General features: G+C 40.5%; 1 protein-coding gene across 1 annotated transcript in view; it reads left to right on the forward strand.

Annotated features, from left to right (window-relative positions):
• The window catches only part of timm50 (translocase of inner mitochondrial membrane 50 homolog (S. cerevisiae)), a 148,518-nt gene that overhangs the window by 90,395 nt on the left and 38,683 nt on the right, over window positions 1–19,440 (forward strand). Inside the window, exons 4-7 of the mRNA XM_059951013.1 lie at window positions 2,635–2,693; window positions 4,160–4,279; window positions 11,065–11,169; window positions 17,337–17,435. Coding sequence (XP_059806996.1) covers window positions 2,635–2,693; window positions 4,160–4,279; window positions 11,065–11,169; window positions 17,337–17,435 — 383 coding nt within the window. The remainder of the gene's footprint in view (window positions 1–2,634; window positions 2,694–4,159; window positions 4,280–11,064; window positions 11,170–17,336; window positions 17,436–19,440) is intronic.

Raw genomic sequence — 19,440 nt, forward strand, 5'->3', positions numbered from 1 at the left:
AAGTAGGGAAGTTATGGAAACTATGACAATTAAAGAAGAGGAAGTACTGGCATTTTTAAGGAATATAAAAGTGGATAAATCTCCAGGTCCTGACAGGATATTCCCTAGGACCTTGAGGGAAGTTGGTGTAGAAATAGCAGGGGCTCTGACAGAAATATTTCAAATGTCATTAGAAACGGGGATGGTGCCAGAGGATTGGCGTATTGCTCATGTGATTCCATTGTTTAAAAAGGGTTCTAAGAGTAAACCTAGCAATTATAGGCCTGTCAGTTTGGTGTCAGTGGTGGGTAATTTAATGGAACGTATTCTTGGAGATGGTATATATAATTATCTGGATAGACAGGGTTTGATTAAGAATAGTCAGCATGGATTTGTGTGTGGAAGGTCATGTTTGACAAATCTTTTTGAATTTTTTGAAGCAGTTACGAGGAAAGTTGACAAGGGTAAAGCAGTGGATGTTGTCTACATGGACTTCAGTAAGGCTTTTGACAAGGTTCCGCACTGAAGGTTAGTTAGGAAGGTTCAATCGTTAGGTATTAAGATTGAAGTAGTAAAATGGATTCAACAGTGGCTAAATGGGAGATGCCAGAGAGTAGTGGTGGATAACTGTTTGTCAGGTTGGAGGCCGGTGACTAGCGGGGTGCCTCAGGGATATGTATTGGGTCCAATGTTGTTTGTCATATACATTAATGATCTGGATGATGGGATGGTAAATTGGATTAGTAAGTATGCAGATGATACTAAGGTAGGTGGTGTTGTGGATGATGAAGTAGGTTTTCAAAGCTTGCAGAGAGATTTAGGCCAGTTAGAAGAGTGGGCTGAACGATGGCAGATGGAGTTTAATACTGATAAGTGTGAGGTGCTACATTTTGGTAGGACTAATAATCAAAATAGAACATACATGGTAAATGATGGGGCATTGAGGAATGCAGTAGAACAGAGTGATCTAGGTATAATGGTGTACAGTTCCCTGAAGGTGGAATCTCATGTGGATAGGATGGTGAAGAAAGCTTTTGGTATGCTGGCCTTTATAAATCAGAGTGTTGAGTTTAGGAGTTGAGATTTAATGTTAAAATTGTGCAAGGCATTGGTAAGGCCAAAATTGGAGTATTGTGTGCAGTTCTGGTCACCGAATTATCGGAAAGATGTCAACAAAATAGAGAGAGTATGGAGAAGATTTACTAGAATGTTACCTGGGTTTCAGCACCTAAGTTACAGAGACAGGTTGAACAAGTTAGGTCTTTATTCTTTGGAGCGTAGAAGGTTGAGGGAGAACTAGATAGAGGTATTTAAAATTATGAGGGGGATAGATGGGCTTTTTCTATTGAGAGTAGGGGAGATTCAAACAAGAGGGCATGAGTTGAGAGTTAGGGGGCAAAAGTTTAGAGGTAACACGAGGGGGAAGAGAGAGTGTAGCTGTATGAAACGAGCTTCCAGTAGAAGTGGATGGCAGATGGAGTTTAATGCTGATAAGTGTGAGGTGCTACATTTTGGTAGGAATAATCCAAATAGGACATACATCATAAATGGTATGGCATTGAAGAATGCAGTAGAACAGAGTGATCTAGGAATAATAAGGCCAAATTTGGAGTATTGTGTACAGTTCTGGTCATCGAATTATAGGAAAGATATCAACAAAATAGAGAGAGTAAAGAGAAGATTTACTAGAATGTTACCTGGGTTTCAGCACCTAAGTTACAGGGAAAGGCTGAACAAGTCAGGTCTTTGTTCTTTGGAGCATAGAAGGTTGAGGGGGGACTTGATAGAGGTATTTAAAATAACGAGGGGGATAGATCGAGTTGACATGAATAGGCTTTTTCCATTGAGAGTAGGGGAGATTCAAACAAGAGGACATGATTTGAGAGTTAGGGGGCAAAGGTTTAAGGGTAACACCGGGGGAATTTCTTTACTCAGAGAGTGGTAGCTGTGTGGAATGAGCTTCCAGTAGAAGTGGTAGAGGCAGGTTTGGTATTGTCATTTAAAGTAAAATTGGAAAGGTATATGGACAGGAAAGGAATGGAGGGTTATGGGCTGAGTGCGGGTCAGTGGGACTAGGTGAGTATAAGCGTCGGCACGGACTAAAAGGGCTGAGATGGCCTGTTTCCGTGCTGTAATTGTTATATGGTTATATTGATGCTTCTGTTCTTGTCTGCAACCGACTGCGGCAGTGAGAGGCTGAGGGTATCTGCCCTATTTTGCAAATCTGAGGTCATATGTCAGTGAAAAATCTGATTCTGATTTTAATAAAGTTCAGTTTATTTTTAATTATGTGTACCTTTATATCCAGGATTAAATGTACTATTTTCCCAAGGTACCAAACAATTGGTTTTGACTGTCACATATACTGACGTACAGTGAACAACTTTGTTTTTCATATCATCCATACAGATCATTTCATTACAACAGTGCATTGAGGTTATACAAGGGAAAACATAAAAGAATGCAAAATAAAGTGTTATGATTACAGAGAAAGTGCAGTACAGGCAGAGACAATAAGGCACAAGGTCATAACAAGATAGAACATGAATTCAAGAGTCCATTTTATTATGCTAGGGAACCATTCAGTTGTCTTAAACAGCGACATAGAAGCTGGCCTTAATACATGATTTCAGGTTTTGCTGTTGTGTCTTACAGATCCTCCTGTTGTACAGCAGTTACGAAGAACATATCGCTACTTCAAAGATTACAGACAGGTGGGTGATTAACAATATTCAAGAGATCCTTGTCCAATCAAGCAGAAGAGCGTACAACGACTATAGGTGTAGTTCATGGTATATGCATGACCAGATTCCTTATAAGTCAACAAAAATTGCAGGTCATGATCCACAAATTTGTGATCGGGTTTTGTGTGGCTTCAATTTGAGTACTTTTAGGCTTTGCTTTAACACTTTGCCATGTGAAAAATGGACATCTGGGATCAAAAGAAATAGGAGGATTAGGCCATATGTCCTAATTAACCTGCACTGAAACTCAACAGGTTCTCCACATCTAGTTGTTCCTCCCTAATCCATATATACCACGATTTCCCTAAAGTTCTTTTGTCTGAATTTGAATATACTTGGTGACTGAACACCCGCAGGCCACTGGGGTAGAGAATCACAGGGGTTTGTAATCTGCTGGAGTGGAAAGGAACACCAGACTTTCAAATTCTGCTCCTGTTTATCACTACATCCTAAAACCTCAACATTCAAGGCACCTCTCCTCCTTTTTGTGTTCACGAAGCTCCATCTTTAGCAAGCCTTTCACTAAAACTTTCTCCCTCCTTTTAGATTAGGGAGATAAATTGTGCAGTTAATGTTTGTGCAAAGTCAATTATGCTCTCCTGTTAAAAATAAAGACCTGTACTGGACATAACCTCCTAATTCATAACTGATTAGTATAATTGCCAACTATGGTGGAGGCTGTTGAAAGTATTTGAGCTTCATGACTGCTGCATTACCTGTTCCAGAGATTATAACATTGAAACAAACTACTCTGATAATAAACATGAGGTTCTGCAGACACAGAAATCCAAAGCAGCACACACAAAATGATAGAGGAGCTGAGCAGGTCAGGCAGCATCTATGAAAGTGAATAAACGGTGGATTTTTTGGGCTAAGACCCTTAATCAGGATTTCTGATAATATTGCTTTCTTAATGTCAGACCGGCAAAGCTGCATTAAATTTTGTGTGAAATCAAATTGTTCACTTGTGCAGCTATGCTGAAAGCTGGCTTTCTAAGCCAGCAAAATAGCAGCCGCTCCAACTGAATGTGAACAGCTGTCTCTAGAGGCAGAGAGCAAAGCCAGCTGACTGGGTGGTGTTCTTGACACACAACTGCAATAAATGGGTTATTAAGAGTACTTGTGTTACCGTCAGTGGATGTTAAGGTTCTGCTGTGGTGGGTTGTCCTGTGGTACACGTCAAGGTTCAGGTGTGTAGTAATCCCCTGACAGCTGGAAGCTGACTCAAGCAGCAGATCTGTGAATGCAACAATAGAAAACCAGTGGCATTGAGGTTGTCATCAATAGATGGGAGGGATGTTCTGAAAAGAAACTTTCTTTCCCCTGCCTCTTCAGACTGATCAAAGTATTGTATTTTACAAATTTGCCCTTGTAACATAAGCTGTTGCACGTTTCTTTGATCGTGCCCTTTTTCTTTCATTTCTTTTTTCCCCCAGATGATAATTGAGCCCACCAGTCAGAAGCTGCTGCCAGACCCCCTTAAGGAGCCATATTACCAGCCACCGTATACTCTTGTGTTAGAACTAACAGATGTGTTACTGCACCCAGAATGGTCGGTAAGTCTCTCAGCAACTGATGTGCAACACCTCCAGGCATCGGCTGTAGAAAGGGGAAGAAAAATCAGGAGGAATTTTCTTCTTAAATTTTAACTTTCATTTAAATGAAAGTTCCATTATGCGAAATTTGAAAAGAGTTTTTTAAAATCCTTTGACTTACTTAACTTTGACTGACTTTAAGGTTCTTTGTATTACTTATCTTGCTCAATCTAATGATGTTCCAAACCATTTCATTGACTTTGCATATACTTTTGGTATTTAGGGAAAGGTTTTCCTTTCCTAAGAAAATCTACAGGGTGTATGGTAGCATATTGGTTACTAAACTAGTATCTAGAAGCCCGGAGTAAGTTACAGAAAGAACAAATTGAAACTGTAACCATGAGGTAAGATTGGCTAAGCCAAGGTTCATTGAAACACAGAAAGTGGCATTGAGGTTTAATTGGGCATTATAAACATATCAAGTGCCTGTATAGAATAAATTGTTTCCTTTAGCAGAGGGGTCAAAAACATGGCAGTGTAGGTTTAAAACAATTGGTAGAAATAGTAGAAGAGGTAAATATTTCTTATCCATTGAACCACGGTAGTCTGGAACTTGCTGCCTGAGAGAGTGATAGGAACAAAATTCCTTGCTGCATTTAAAATATATCTGGATTTTACTGCAAGCTCAACGGGCTGCAAGGCTGCGGACTTAGTGCTCGAAACATATGTTTAGGTTGGATAGTCTTGACTGACTCAGACACAATGGACTGAATGGCCTTCTATTTCAGTTTTATGATTTCTGTAACTAGATCTGGAAACCTTCCATATGAACATATGGAATAGGAATAAGCCTTGTAGTCTGTCAAGATTGCATCATCATTCACTGAGATAATAGCATTTTGATCTGGTCTCCATTTTCATGCTTGTTTTCTCTAGCCGCCATTACCCCAGTAGACGAGGATTATAGTCTCTCAGGTAGAGAGTTCTAACTGTATTGACGTTCTTTCTCATCCCTGAACTGGGTGTCATGGTTAGCACGATGCTATTACAGCTCAGATCATTGGAGATCTGAGTTCAGTTCCAGTATCCTCTGTAAGGAGTGTCTGTATGTCCTCCCTCTGGAACATGGAATGTGCGGGTTTTTCCTGGGTGCTCCGGCTTCCTTCCACAGTCCAGAAATGTAGGTAAGTTAATTGGCCATTGTAAATTGTCCCATTATTACAACAGGGTTAAATCAAGGTTATTGGAGGTTGCTGGAGTGGTGCAGCTCGAAGGGTCGGAAGGCCTTCCTCCATGCTATATCTCTAAATCAGCCTTTCTCAACCTTTTTGCCCTAAAGGAACCCTTGAAGGAATTTTCAAGTTTCATGAAACCCCTGCGTAAAAATTATTATATCTACAGCTCATGGTACATAAACATCCAAAAATAATTGTCGATGCTCTTTTGAATAGATAATTAATTTTTAGCCAACCTCCCTTGCAATCCAAGAATCTTGTCACTTGAAGTCAAAACATTTTCTCCAGGGTCTTGCAGAGACTTGTTCAAATGATTTATATGATGGAAAATGTAGGCAAATTTCTGCAGCCATTCTGTATCTTCAAAGCACTCAGCAGAATCTGGCATGTTATTGTTTTGGAAGTACCCCTGCAGTTCACCTTTTAGCTGAAATTCCCTGTTGAGAACTCTTCCTGTGCTAAGCCACTGGATTTCTGTATGCAGTAGGAGATTGCTCCAGGTTTTCACACAGCTTTTTTTTAAAAAACATTCTCGAGTGAGTTGATCTTCGTTTAATAAAGTTAACCATTTTTGTAGCATCATCCAGAACTTTTTTCATTTCATCTCCAAGAGTTTTTGACATCAGCAAAAATCTCTGTGAAGAAAGCAGTGTGTTGTGACAGTGTCAGGATTTTCTAACAAGAGAAGCAAAACCTCACATAGAGCTGATCATTGATGGGACACCATCAGAACAGATGCCAGCACAGTTCCTCCAAGACAGATCTTTTGTTTCCAGATATGAAGCAAAACCTTAAATATATCTTGGCCTTTGCTTGGGCAGCTCTTTGCAACAGAAAAAGGTTTCTTGAATTTCATCATCATCTACAAATACTACAACATGACATTTCTTGGTGAAATCTGTTGACTCATCAACCTGGATAGAGAAGGAACACACACAAAATGCTGGTGGAACACAGCAGGCCAGGCTGCATCTATAGGGAGAAGCACTGTCAACGTTTCGGGCCAAGACCCTTCGTCAGGATTAACTGAAAGGAAAGATAGTATGAGATTTAAAAGTAGGAGGGGGAGGGGGAAATGCATTTCAAATCTTTTCAAATCTACTTTCAACTCACTTACTATCTTTCCTTTCAGTTAGTCCTGATGAAGGGTCTCGGCCCGAAACGTCGACAGTGCTTCTCCCTATAGATGCAGCCTGGCCTGCTGTGTTCCACCAGCATCTTGTATGTGTGGCTTGAATTTCCAGCATCTGCAGATTTCCTCGTGTTTGCTGGATAGAGATTATGTTGATTTTCAGTTTGTCACACAAAACCTCTTCAGCATCATGTGACGTCACCGATACGTCGACTTACCGTACTCTTCGAGAGTGAAACCTTCTCTGTTTCTTGTTCTGCATCTTGTCCTAACATAGAGGCTAATAAAATATAAAAAAGATGGCATAATAAATAACTAAATGAGAAAACTGCAAAAAGTGTTAGAAGTTCACAGTACAACTCACTTCTAACCTACACAATTCACCTTTTGCAGCGTTTGCAACAACAGCATGGCTGCAGGCCAGTAGCTGAGTTGCGCCTAAAAATCCTTCTTTAGAATGCTAGAATTTCCTGTCAATTTTCTACTACATTCGTAGAGTTTGTTCGCTCCCATAAACCAGTCAGTGGCACATAAGGGGAAGTTGGTGGAGCTAATTCAGGAGGAGAGTCTGAAGTCACTGCCCACATTGAGTGAGTCCATTCAATGCTCGGAAAACGCACTTCATGCTACTCATCAGCCTAAATAAACACATTAATTGATTAATTAAATAGTCTGAAACTATGTCCCCCTACTTTCAGTTTCCAATATCATCTCAATATCTACCTTGTTGAGCTCCAGTGCTTACAACCAACTCGCTCATTAGTTCTTCGTAGGGGAACTGAAAGCCTTTTCATTCCAAGAATCAATGAAGAAAGCCTCGAGATCTGTCTCTAATCCAATTGCAACTCTTCTTAAAAAATACTGAAACTCCAGATATGATCTGATTCTATAAGACCCTAAGCCATTGTTGCAAGACTTGCAAACTGAATACTCCACTGCTTTTTAGCATCTGAGGAATTTAATATTAAATAAATTTGAGAATGAAGAGTGAGTATTATTATAGAAGCCATGTATCTACTGGATTGTTAAAAAAAGCCCACCCAAGATCTTCAGGGAGGAAATCTGCATCCTTCTCTGGCTTGACACTATACCCAAACAAATAAGTTGATCCTAGACTGTCCTTTGAAGTATCCTGGTAAGCCACAAGTATTTGGAGATTAGTGGTAAATGCTGCTCTTGAATGCAATCAGCAAGTGAATAAAAATAAACAAAGGCTGGGCAGTAATCTTTTCAATTTCTTCTATTTCACAGCCTGAAGGTATTGTTCATTTACTTATTTATTGAGATGTGGCATGGAGTAGACCCTCCTGGCCCTCTGAGCCACATCACCAAGCAGCCCCTGATTTAATCCTGGCCTAATCACAAGACTAATTAACCTACCAAGTCTTTGGACTGTGGGAGGAAACTGGCACCCAGAGGAAACCAACACATGGGGCTCATTACAGGCAGCGGCAGAGATTGAACCCCGTCACCTGTACTGTAAAGCTTTGTGCTAATCACTACTCTACTGTGCCACCCTATGATTGTCATCCTCTCCCATCCTGCTTCTTCCTAAGTATTAATTCTTTGTGTATTATCTCTTCAATAGACAGTGGCATGATAGTGTAGTGGTTAGCATGGCACTTTACAGTTCAATTCCTGCCGCTGCCTGTAAGGAGTTTGTAAGTTATCCCTGTGGCTGCATTGGTTTCCTCCGGGTGCTCAGGTTTCCTCCCACAGTCCAAAGACGTATCGGTCAGTAGGCCAATTGGTCATTGTGAATTGTCCTGTGATCAGGCTAGGGTTAAATGAGGAATTGCTGGATGGTATGGCTTGAAGGGCCAGAAGGGCCTATTCCGCTTTGTACCACAATAAACAAACCAATAAAGAAAGAAACCATCTCTTCATTACAGGGAATATCAGTGTTGAGGATGTTTCCATCCTCTTCCAAATTCAGGGAGCAAAACGGTGACGAGTAATAACTTTGTTCTTTCACGCTGGATTACAGAAGTACCGAGACCAATTGCTGTGTCTCTGCTGTTGGCCTGTATTGAGCCTGGAATCAGTTGACTTCAAAGACTGTGGAGTGGCTATTCCTTGTTTCACTGTGCCCAAGTGTTTCATTGTATCTGTGGAAACCCACACCTGTTGAGTGGGCAGTCTGGTGTAACCTGAGCACCTGAATATGGAGCAGGTGGCTGCAAAGAGTGAGGACTCCCCATATGCTGTTTTTTTTTCAGATGGGAGGAACTGCAGTGATATTTATTACAGTTACTTTTTAACAATGTGCACCTATAATGAAAGCAATTGACCTTAGGCAAGGTGATGAGAACTTTTATTATTTAGTATTGGAAGTACTGCCTTATTGTGTCATCTTTGAGTTTGCAGATTCTAAAAGTTGTGGGTATAGAATGAGAAATGTGGGTTCTCTCCCTTTCTGGTGACATAAACAGATTGCATTAGATGATACAAATAGAGTTCAGATTAAATCTCTTCAGCCATCTTCAAAGTGCTGAGTTATACAGTCTTACTGCATGTCAAAATTTAAATATAGAATAAGGAGCAAAAATATCTCAACATGATTCCAGTGCGTCATAGATTATACTTCCATTATCAGACCACTGTGAAGCTTTATAATGGAATAAGAACACTAAGGTGTTGCTGTGATACTGTAATGAAGACAATTCTACTAATTATGTGATGTTGAAGCGCTAAAAAAGCACTCGTGAGACCACACGGAGTAGTGTGTGCAGTTTTGACTTCTTATTTTAGAAATTATATACTGACATTGGAGAGGGTTCAGAGAAGTTACACGAGAATGATTCCAGGAATGAAAGGGTTACTGTATGAGGAACGTCTGGCAGCTCTTGGGCTGTACTCCCTGGAGTTTAGAGAATGGGGGGGGGGGGGGGGAATCTCATAGAAACATTTCAAATGTTTGAAGGCCTGAACAGATTAGATATGGCAAAGTTATTTCCCATGGTAGGGGAGTCTAGGACAAGAGGCCACGACTCCAGGATTCTTGGAGTGCAACATCAAGTACACGTTAAACAAATACGCACACAGGCGTCTTCGCTCTGTGGAAACGGAACGAAGACCATCATCCTCAACCTCGAGGGATAGCCACGATGACGATGATTCCACGGTGTATCTCAATAAATAAATAAACAAACAAGCTAACCCCAATTTAACCCTAACCTAACCATGGGACAGTTTACAATGACCAGTTAACCTACCTGGTACACCTTTGGATTGTGGGAAGAAACCAGAACACCCAGGGAAGACCCACACATTTGGGGAGGATGTACAGAGATTCCTTCCAGAGGACGCAGGAATTGAACTCCGAACTCTGACGCCCCAAGCTGTAATAGAGTCACGCTAACCACAACATTACAGTTGTTCAGAACCATTCATTGTTTCTGGATCTGATCACTATCAGGTGGCTCATGCAGGGAAAAAAAGAATTAAGCTATCATGGAATCAAGTGTGACTGAATTTTAAGCTCTGAAAGAAAGTGACCAACTGGTAACTGTTGTCAAGGCCGCGCATCAAGTACATTGAGACACTGACATTTATGAGTCTGCATCTTGGTTTATAGAAGATGACATAATTTTCAGCAAAGAGTTATACCTTGAAATGTATAATTTTTTGTGCTGAATCATATGGTTATAAGTATTCAAAGGGAAACAACATTTATTAATGTTCATCACAGCCAAGCAAATAATTATGCAGAGGTTTCTCTTTGTAATGGGAAAGCTGCTAGACAATTGGCCTATTGGCAACAATATTGACATAAATGACTCTGCAAAGATAATCAGTTTTAGTAATAAACACAAGAAATTTTGCACGTGATGGGAATCCAAAGCAACACACACACAAAATGGTCTATGGAAATGAACAAACAGTCGATGTTTTGGGGTGACATCCTTCTTCAGGACTGGAAAAGAAGAGGGAAGATGCCAGAATGAAAAAAGGTGGGAGGAGAGGAAGGAGGATAGTTAGAAGACGATTGGTGAGGCCAGGTGGGTAGGAAAGATAATGGGCTGGAATGAAGGAATGTGATAGGAGAGGAGATTGGACCAAAGGAGAAAGTGAAGGAGGAGGGGCACTGGGGGGGTGTGATGGGCAGATGAGGAGAGCAGGTAAGAGGCCAGAGTGGGGAATGGGAGAAGAGGGGCCTCACCAGTGTCAAGGATTCTGCATCAGGAGTAACAGATACAATAGATGACCCCACTAGATTTGTGGGTGAAGTGTAGGCTCACCTGGAAGGACTGTAGAGCAATTTTAGTAATGTTTCTTTTAGGTTGAGAGATAATTATAGACCACATCATCAACAGAACTCCCAAAATTTCTTCAATATAGTGCCAGTAGATTTCTTAGTTTGCTGAATATGGGATCTTGGCCTCAATGTTTCTAAACTATAGTGTTTTAATTGTCTCACTCTCTTTCTTTCCTTCAAGTTAGTCACAGGTTGGCGATTTAAGAAGAGGCCAGGTATTGACTACCTTTTTCAACAATTGGCACCACTGTATGAAATAGTTATCTTCACCACAGAAACAGGAATGGTGAGTTTATCATGTACTTTTGGATTCACAACATGTGATTAATAATCCTTCATACTACCTTTTGCTTCTGATTTTCTTATCTCTTTTTTAACCTTATGCTTTGCTTAAGACAGTGACTAACTGTACAAAGTGTAAGTGAGCAGGATCAGTTCCAGATTCAATTTCAATGAAGATCTGGAGGAGGAAATTAGCTATTAAATAAATAAATATTTGATGGTTGGATTTTAGAATTGGGGTAGGATTCTTATCAAGGAGTTGTAAATGATGCATAAAAAGCCATTGTGGTTGAAGGTGGGGAAGAAGGTTTGCAGGGAGGCACCTAGATCAAGGTAATATTGGGAGGGCTGAAAAATTATATTCAATATAGTTGTGTGAAATGTACTGCCAGTGACGGTGGTGGAGATGGATATAATAGGGTCTTTTAAGAGACTCTTAGATAGGTATGTGGAGCTTAGAAAAATAGAGGGCTATGTGGTAGGGAAATTCTAGGCAGCTTCTATGGTAGGTTACATGGTCAGCACAACATTGTGGGACGAAGGGCCTATAATGTGCTGTAAATTTCTGAGTTCTATGGGAAAGTGAAAGGTGATGTATTTGTGCAAGCAAACTACAATAATGCATATTTAAAGTAAGTCACTCAGAATTGAAAAGCAACATCAGGACAAAGTATATCCATTGATCCCTGAAGAGAGCAGGATTAGTATCTTAAGAGTTTTCAGAAGCTATTTGAGATATTTTATTGGCAGAAGCAAAGCATTCTAGCACAGGGAGCTCAGCTTAAACTTGATAAAGCATAAGATAGCCCACAGCTGGAGGACACACCATATAGTGAGCAATTTCAAGTTCCTGGGTGTCACTATCTCTGAGCATCTATCATGGACCCATATTGATGCAGCTACAAAGTAAGTATGACAATGGCTATATTTCATTAGGAGTTTGAGGAGACTTGGTATGTCATCAAAGACACTTGCAAATTTCTACAGTTGAGAGCATTCTAACTGGCTACATCAAAGTCTGGTGAGGGGAGGCTACTGCACAGGATCGAAATAAGCTGCAGAGCTGCAAACTCAGTCAGCTCTGTCATGGGCACTAGCCTCCATAGTATCCAGGATATCTTCAAGGAGCGATGCCTCAAAAATGCGGCATCATTCGTTAAAGACCCCCATCTCCCAGGACATGCCCTCTTGTTACCATCAGGAAGGAGGTACAGAAGCCTGAAGACACACAGTCAACATTTTAGGAACAGATTCTTCCCCTCTGTCATCTGATTTGTGAATGGAAATTGAACCCATGAACACGACTTCAGTACTTTTTTTTTCTGATTTTTATTTTTGCACTACTTATTGAATTTAAGTATTATATACATATTTACTGTAATTCACAATTTTTTCTCTCTGTTATGTATTGCATTGTCCTGCTACCGCAGAGATGATGACAAATTTCACAATGAATGCCAGTGATACTAAACCTGATTCTGATTCTGAACTAGATCAAGTGGGATTATAGAAGGGATTTACAAAGATGTTGCCAGAATGATTAGATAGGGTAGGATTGTTAAGCTTTTGGAAAAGAGGAGAAGTTGGGTATGATGCCCTGAATAAGTGAATTAGAAGAACATGATGAGGTCTTTTCATTGTAGTTGGTAGAAGAATCAGAGATAAACCATCTTACTGCAATTAGTATAGACTTGCTGAAGTAACGTGCAAAGTTATAAATCATTTGCTGAAAAGTGAATTTAAAATTGTACAGCATAGAAACAGACCACATGACGAGGCACATCAAATATCTATCTGCACTAAATGAGATTACTTGCTCTGTAGCTTTCTATACTTTGATAATTCAGCTGTTCTGAGAGTACTTGCCTGGCCTGAGCTTCCAGTTATCTTGTACTTTAGTTATCCTTATAGCTCTTTCTCACGTGCTTTCTTGTTCACATAAGGTCATAAGACATAGGAGCAGAATTAGGCTACTTGGCCCTTTGAGTCTGCTCCATTATTCAGTTATGGCTGACATAATCATCCCTCTCATCCCTATTCCCCTGCTTTCACTATCTAGCTTTTGATGCCCTGACTAATTAAGAACTTAATTATGTATATGTGAATACTGATTAGTTCTGTATGTCAGATTACCCTCCCAGGTCAGTCCTAGGCTAGACATTCTGCTCCTTAAGGAAGGTGAAGTGACTCTCCTTTCCAGGTGTAGTGATTGCCACAGGACCACTTTTTGGATTGTCATGTAGGTCACTGGCATATGGCCTCTCCTACACTACTGAGGTTATAACAACGGCTTCACCTAGTGTTTCTGTTTTTTCTGCTATATCATGGTGTGACCGAGTCTCTAGCGGTATAACTGGCTGAGCAGACTGGGCTCATCAGTCTTGGTTGACAGCCACCCTAGGAGAAGGACAACTCCGATCCCAAACCCGGGTAGATGGGTCTTGTTACCCTTGCCAGGCAGTCCGTCTATACACAATACTCAACATACAGGTTTCTGGTCGCCACGGTCATCGCAGCTCACTGTACCACTGTGGAATGTCCTTCAGCCTAAAGAATGGAATCGGTCTGCACCAGTCCTCACTATAAACCTATGTAGTGCAGGTGGGAAGAAACTATTTTTCTCTTCTTTGCTACTGATCTTCACAACTTCACAAGCGAAGAATCAGCCATTATCATAGTGTCAAATTGCTGTTTTTGGACTTCAGTTCAGCATTCAACGCTATGGTCCCACGGGCCTTAAACATAGAAAACCTACAGCACAGTGCAGGCCCTTTGGCCCACGATGCTGTGCCGAACATGTACTTACTTTAGAAATTACCCAGGGTTACCCATAGCCTTCTACTTTTCTCAGCTCCATGTACCTATCCAAGAGTCTCTTAAAAAACCCTATTGTTTCTGCCTCCACCGCCATCACTGGCAGCCTGTTCCACGCAATCACCACTCACTGCGTAAAAAAAAACTTCCCCTGACATCTCCTCTGTACCTACTTCCAAGCACCTTAAACCTGTGTCCTCTCATGTCAGCTCTAGGAAAAAGCCTCTGACTATCCACACAATCAATGCCTGTCATCATCTTGTATACCTCTAATCTTCCATCCCTCCAAAGAGAAAAGGCCAAGTTCGCTCAACCTATTCTCATAAGACATGCTCCCTAATCCAGGCAACATCCTTGTAAATCTTCTCTGCACTCTTTCTATAGTTTCTACATCCTTCCTGTAGTGAGGTGACCAGAACTGAACACAGTACTCCAAGTGGGGTCCTATATAGCTGTAACATTACCTTTTGGCTCTTGAACTCAATCCCATGGTTGATGAAGGCCAATACATCATATGCCTTCTTAACCTCACAGTCAACCTACATAGCCGCTTTGAGTGTCCTATGGACTCAGATCCCTCTGATCCTCCACACTGCCAAGAGTCTTACCATTAATACAATATTCTGCCATCATATTGACCTACTAAAATGAACCACCTCACAGTTAACACACACAAAATGCTGGTGGTGATGCTACCTGACATGCTGCGTTCCACCAGCATTTTGTGTGTGTTGCTTCAATTTCCAGCATCTGCAGATTTCCTCGTGTTCACCTCACACTTACCTGGGTTGAACTCGATCTGCCGCTTCTCAGCCCAATTTTGCATCCTATGAACAACCTTGCTGAACAAATTCCTACTCCTTGGTCTATGTACACCACTGTGTAACTTGGTGTTGGACTTCCTAACTAACAACCCTCAAATAGTACAACTGTTCCTCCCTTCCCATCATCCTAAACACCAGTGCCCCCAGGGCATGCTTAAGCATGACGATATGACCAAACACCTGAGCAATCATATAATCAAATTTGCATGACATCTAAAACTTTGACAAACTTCTATAGATGTTTGGTGGAGAGTGTATTGACTGGTTGACTGGTTATGGAAACACAAATGCCCTTGAACAGAAAATCCTACAAAATGCAATGGGTGTAGCCCAGTCCATCACAGGTAAAGTGCTCCCCATCATTGAGCACATCTGCACAAAGCACTTACAGTAAAGCAGTGCTCATCATTCAGAGTCTTACACCAGCAGGTTCAGGAAAAGTTATTACCTACCTCTCAGTCATCAGACTCTTGAACCAGGAGTTAACTTCACACAACATCACTCATCCCATCTCTGAACTGTTCCCACAACCCATGGACTCACTTTAAGGGTCTCTTCATTTCATGTTCTCGATATTTATTACTTGCTTATTATTTTTTCTTCATTATTTACACTTTTGCACATTGGTTGTTTGTCCTGTTGGGTGTGGTCTATCATTGATTCTATTCTGTTTCTGGGATTTAATGTGTATGCCAGAAAAAAATATATATAGATTATTAGTTTTGACAAGTGTTTCATTTTCTGTAAAGTCATGGAAGGTGTGATAATAAATACAAGTCTTATGTTGTTTTCATGGAAACTGTGGGCTGGCTTTATTTGTTATGTAGCCAGTGTATGGGAAATGCGGCAGATAACAAAAAAGTAGAAATACTGTTGCAACAGATTCAATCTCTGAGCCTATGCATACTGCTAAGCTTTCAAACATGTTCTTTAGAACAAGATTATAAATGAACTGATGTGAAACTGATATACTTACTCTGGAATAGATAATGATGAATGTGGGGTGGCAGGTTTCTGCCTGCTTACATGAGGGGGTTTTATTTGCTGACAATGCTCATTATTACTAAACCAAATGGCAGATGAAATTTAAATGTAAGAACATAGAAAGTGATACATTTTGAGAGGACTAATAGGCTTTAGGATGTATACAATAATTAGTGGGAGCCCAGGGACACTGAGAACATTGGTTCAGGACATTGGTGTACTGTCCTAGGATCGCTAAACATAGTGGCTGAGATAAAAAGGTAGTTAAGAATTCTTGCGGGTTACTCTGGGTAGCTTCCAACCTGACAGCATGCCCGTTCCATGGCCTGCTGTACTGCCATGATGTAGCTATTCTCATCTCACAATCGGTCTCAATAGCCTCCAACTTGATGACATGAACATTGATTTTTCTTAACTCCTGGTACTTTCTCCCCATTCCCTCTTCTCTGTTTTTCTATTCCCCAATCTGGCTTCCCTCTTGCCTTTTGTCTTCTCCTCTCCTACCTATCGCCTCCTGCTGGTGCCTCTCTTCCTTTCTTTTTTTCCCTTGGTCCACTCTCATAAAACCATAACACATAAGAGTAGAATTAGGCCTTTCAGCCCATCGTCTGCTCCACCATTCTATTATGGCTGATCCCAGATCCACTCAATCCCATGCACCTGGCTTCTCACTATATCCTTTGATGCATTGACCAATCAGGAAACGATCAACTTCCGCCTTAAAAATACACAGACACACACACACACACACACGCACGCGCACACGCACACGCACACGCACACGCACACGCACACGCACACACACACACACACACACACACACACACACACACACCCAAACCTTTTGACATTACTCGGAGTGCAGCCTGACTAGTATCATAAAAGCTCAGCATGATCTCTTTGCTTTTATATTCTATATTTATATTTTTATATTCTATTCCCTTTGCATTTGGCTTCTTTAACAGAGACTGAACCTGTAAGTTAACCTTCTGGGAGTCATGTATGAGATCTTCTAAGTCCCTCTGCACCTCAGATGCTTGAACCTTCTCCCCATTTAGATAATGGGGTAATGCTGGTTGACGAGAGCTCTTCAAAATGGGGTACAATTCTGGTCACCTAATTGCAGGAAGAGCTTGGAAGCTTTGGGAAAAGGTATACCAGAGGTTTACCAGGGTGTTCTTTGCATTAGAAGGTATGAGCTGTGAGGAGAGGTTGGACAAACAGGGGTTGTTTCTTCTGGAGTGCCAGAGGCTGAGGGGAGTCCTGGCAGAAGTTTATAAAATTCACACCATGTAGACATTCAGAATCTTTTTCCAGGACACAGATGTCATACTGGAGGTCATGCATTTAAGGTGAGAGGGAGATTTCACAGCTCTCTCCTATTCTTGTACCTGACTCTATTCTTTGCCCAGTGACATTATTCCAGGTTAGGTAGTATACATGTTGGGAGTTAGTTTTGTATTGATACACTTCTGATTTATTTTTGATTTGATTTTATATCTACATTCAAGGCAGTTGCTCACATCTTTGTAAATTTTATCTTTTACAGACAGCATATCCGCTTATTGACAGTGTGGATCCCCATGGATTCATCATGTACCGTTTGTTTAGGGATGCGACACGCTATATGGAAGGTCACCACGTGAAGGTATTTGTCCCTTTCCTGCTTTTACTGTTGGTATATGTGGGATATTAATTGTGCCTCTGCAGCAAGGTGTGACATTCTCAATGTTGAACGCTTCTATAAAACATGTAATTTGTCAATGAGCAGAACTCGCTTAAGCTTTTTGGCAATAGAGTATTTTGGTTAATGAAAGAGCAGTTCTTCATTATCCATCCATTTGAACAAAGTAGTATTCCAATTTCTTACATGTTGAGTTAGGCAGGAAGATCTTTATCCACTGTAGGCCCTTGTTATGTGATTACAACTACTCTGACAGTACTCAAGTAGTGAATTAAAAATATATTTTAAATCAAAAAAATGTATGTGTTAGAAATCTGATATCAAAACAGAAAATGTGAGAAGTGTTCAGCAGGTCAACAAGCTTCTTATTTATATACAGTGATTCCTGTTAATCGAGACAGCTCTTGAAGACAACTTAAAGAATTTGGGACAACTCTTAAAGAACAAAAACTAATTGAGAAGATTGCTGGTGTTCCCTTTGTTTATTTGGGACACTATGCTGATTAATTGGGACAGGAGACTGTTGCCTTATAGGTTTTAAATAGTGTCAGTTATGCGCACTTGTGTGGCCGTTAGACACTACACGAAGCTTAAAATGAACAGTTTTTAAATAGCGTCAGTGGCGTGTGTTTGTATTCAAAAAGCAATGATTTTTGTCACTGATAGTTGCAAGAAATGAGCAATAAAACAATTCAAAACTGTTTTGCTCACTGCGGTTTTGAAACATTCAATTTTGGAAATGCCAGAAACAGTTGGGAATGAAAATGAAATAATTTCACCACTTTAACAAATTGGGAACTATGAAAAATTTGAAGTTATCAACAATCATCTTGAATGTTACAATGAAAAGAAATATTTGGAGGATACAATCAGTGATAGCGTTGTATAATAATAATATACAGGCAGTCCCCAGGTTGTGAACGAGTTCTGTTCCTGAGTCCGTCTTTAAGTCGGATTTGTACGTAAGTCAGAACAAGTACATCCGGTATTATTTAGCGTCAGTTAGTCAAACGTTTGTCTTAGTATATAGTATATATTTTACATTTCTATGCATATATTCGACACAAACTGTTTGTCAGGTTGGAGGCCGGTGACTAATGGTGTGCCTCAGGGATCTGTACTGGGTCCAATGTTGTTTGTCATATACATTAATGATCTGGATGATGGGGTGGTAAATTGGATTAGTAAGTATGCAGATGATACTAAGATAGGTGGTGTTGTGGATAATGAAGTAGGTTTTCAAAGCTTGCAGAGAGATTTAGGCCAGTTAGAAGAGTGGGCGGAAAGATGGCAGATGGAGTTTAATGCTGACAAGTGTGAGGTGCTACAATTTGGTAGGACTAATAATCAAAATAGGACATACATGGCAAATGGTAGGGCATTGAGGAATGCAGTAGAACAGAGTGATCTAGGTATAATGGTGTATAGTTCCCTGAAGGTAGAATCTCATGTGGATAGGGTGATGAAGAAAGCTGTTGGTTTGCTGGCCTCTATAAATCAGAGCATTGAGTTTAGGAGTTGGGATGTATTGTTAACATTGTACAAGGCATTGGTGAGGTCAGATTTGGAATATTGTGCACAGTTCTGGTCACTGAATTAAAGGAAAGATGTCAACAAAATAGAGAGATTACAGAGGAGATTTACTAGAATGTTACCTGGGTTTCAGCACCTAAGTTACAGAGAAAGGTTGAACAAGTTAGGTCTTTATTCTTTGGAGCGTAGAAGGTTGAGGGGGGACCTGATAGCGGTATTTAAAATTATGAGGGGGATAGATAGAGTTGACGTCGATAGGCTTTTTTCATTGAGAGTAGGGGAGATTCAAACAAGAGGACACGAGTTAAGAGTTAGGGGGCAAAAGTTTAGGGGTAACACGAGGGGGAACTTCTTTACTCAGAGAGTGGTAGCTGTTTGGAACGAGCTTCCAGTAGAAGTGGTAGAGGCAGGTTTGATTTTGTCATTTAAAGTAAAA

The sequence above is a fragment of the Hypanus sabinus genome, chromosome 26 (genome assembly GCF_030144855.1).
Source record: "Hypanus sabinus isolate sHypSab1 chromosome 26, sHypSab1.hap1, whole genome shotgun sequence".
Taxonomy (NCBI): domain Eukaryota; kingdom Metazoa; phylum Chordata; class Chondrichthyes; order Myliobatiformes; family Dasyatidae; genus Hypanus; species Hypanus sabinus.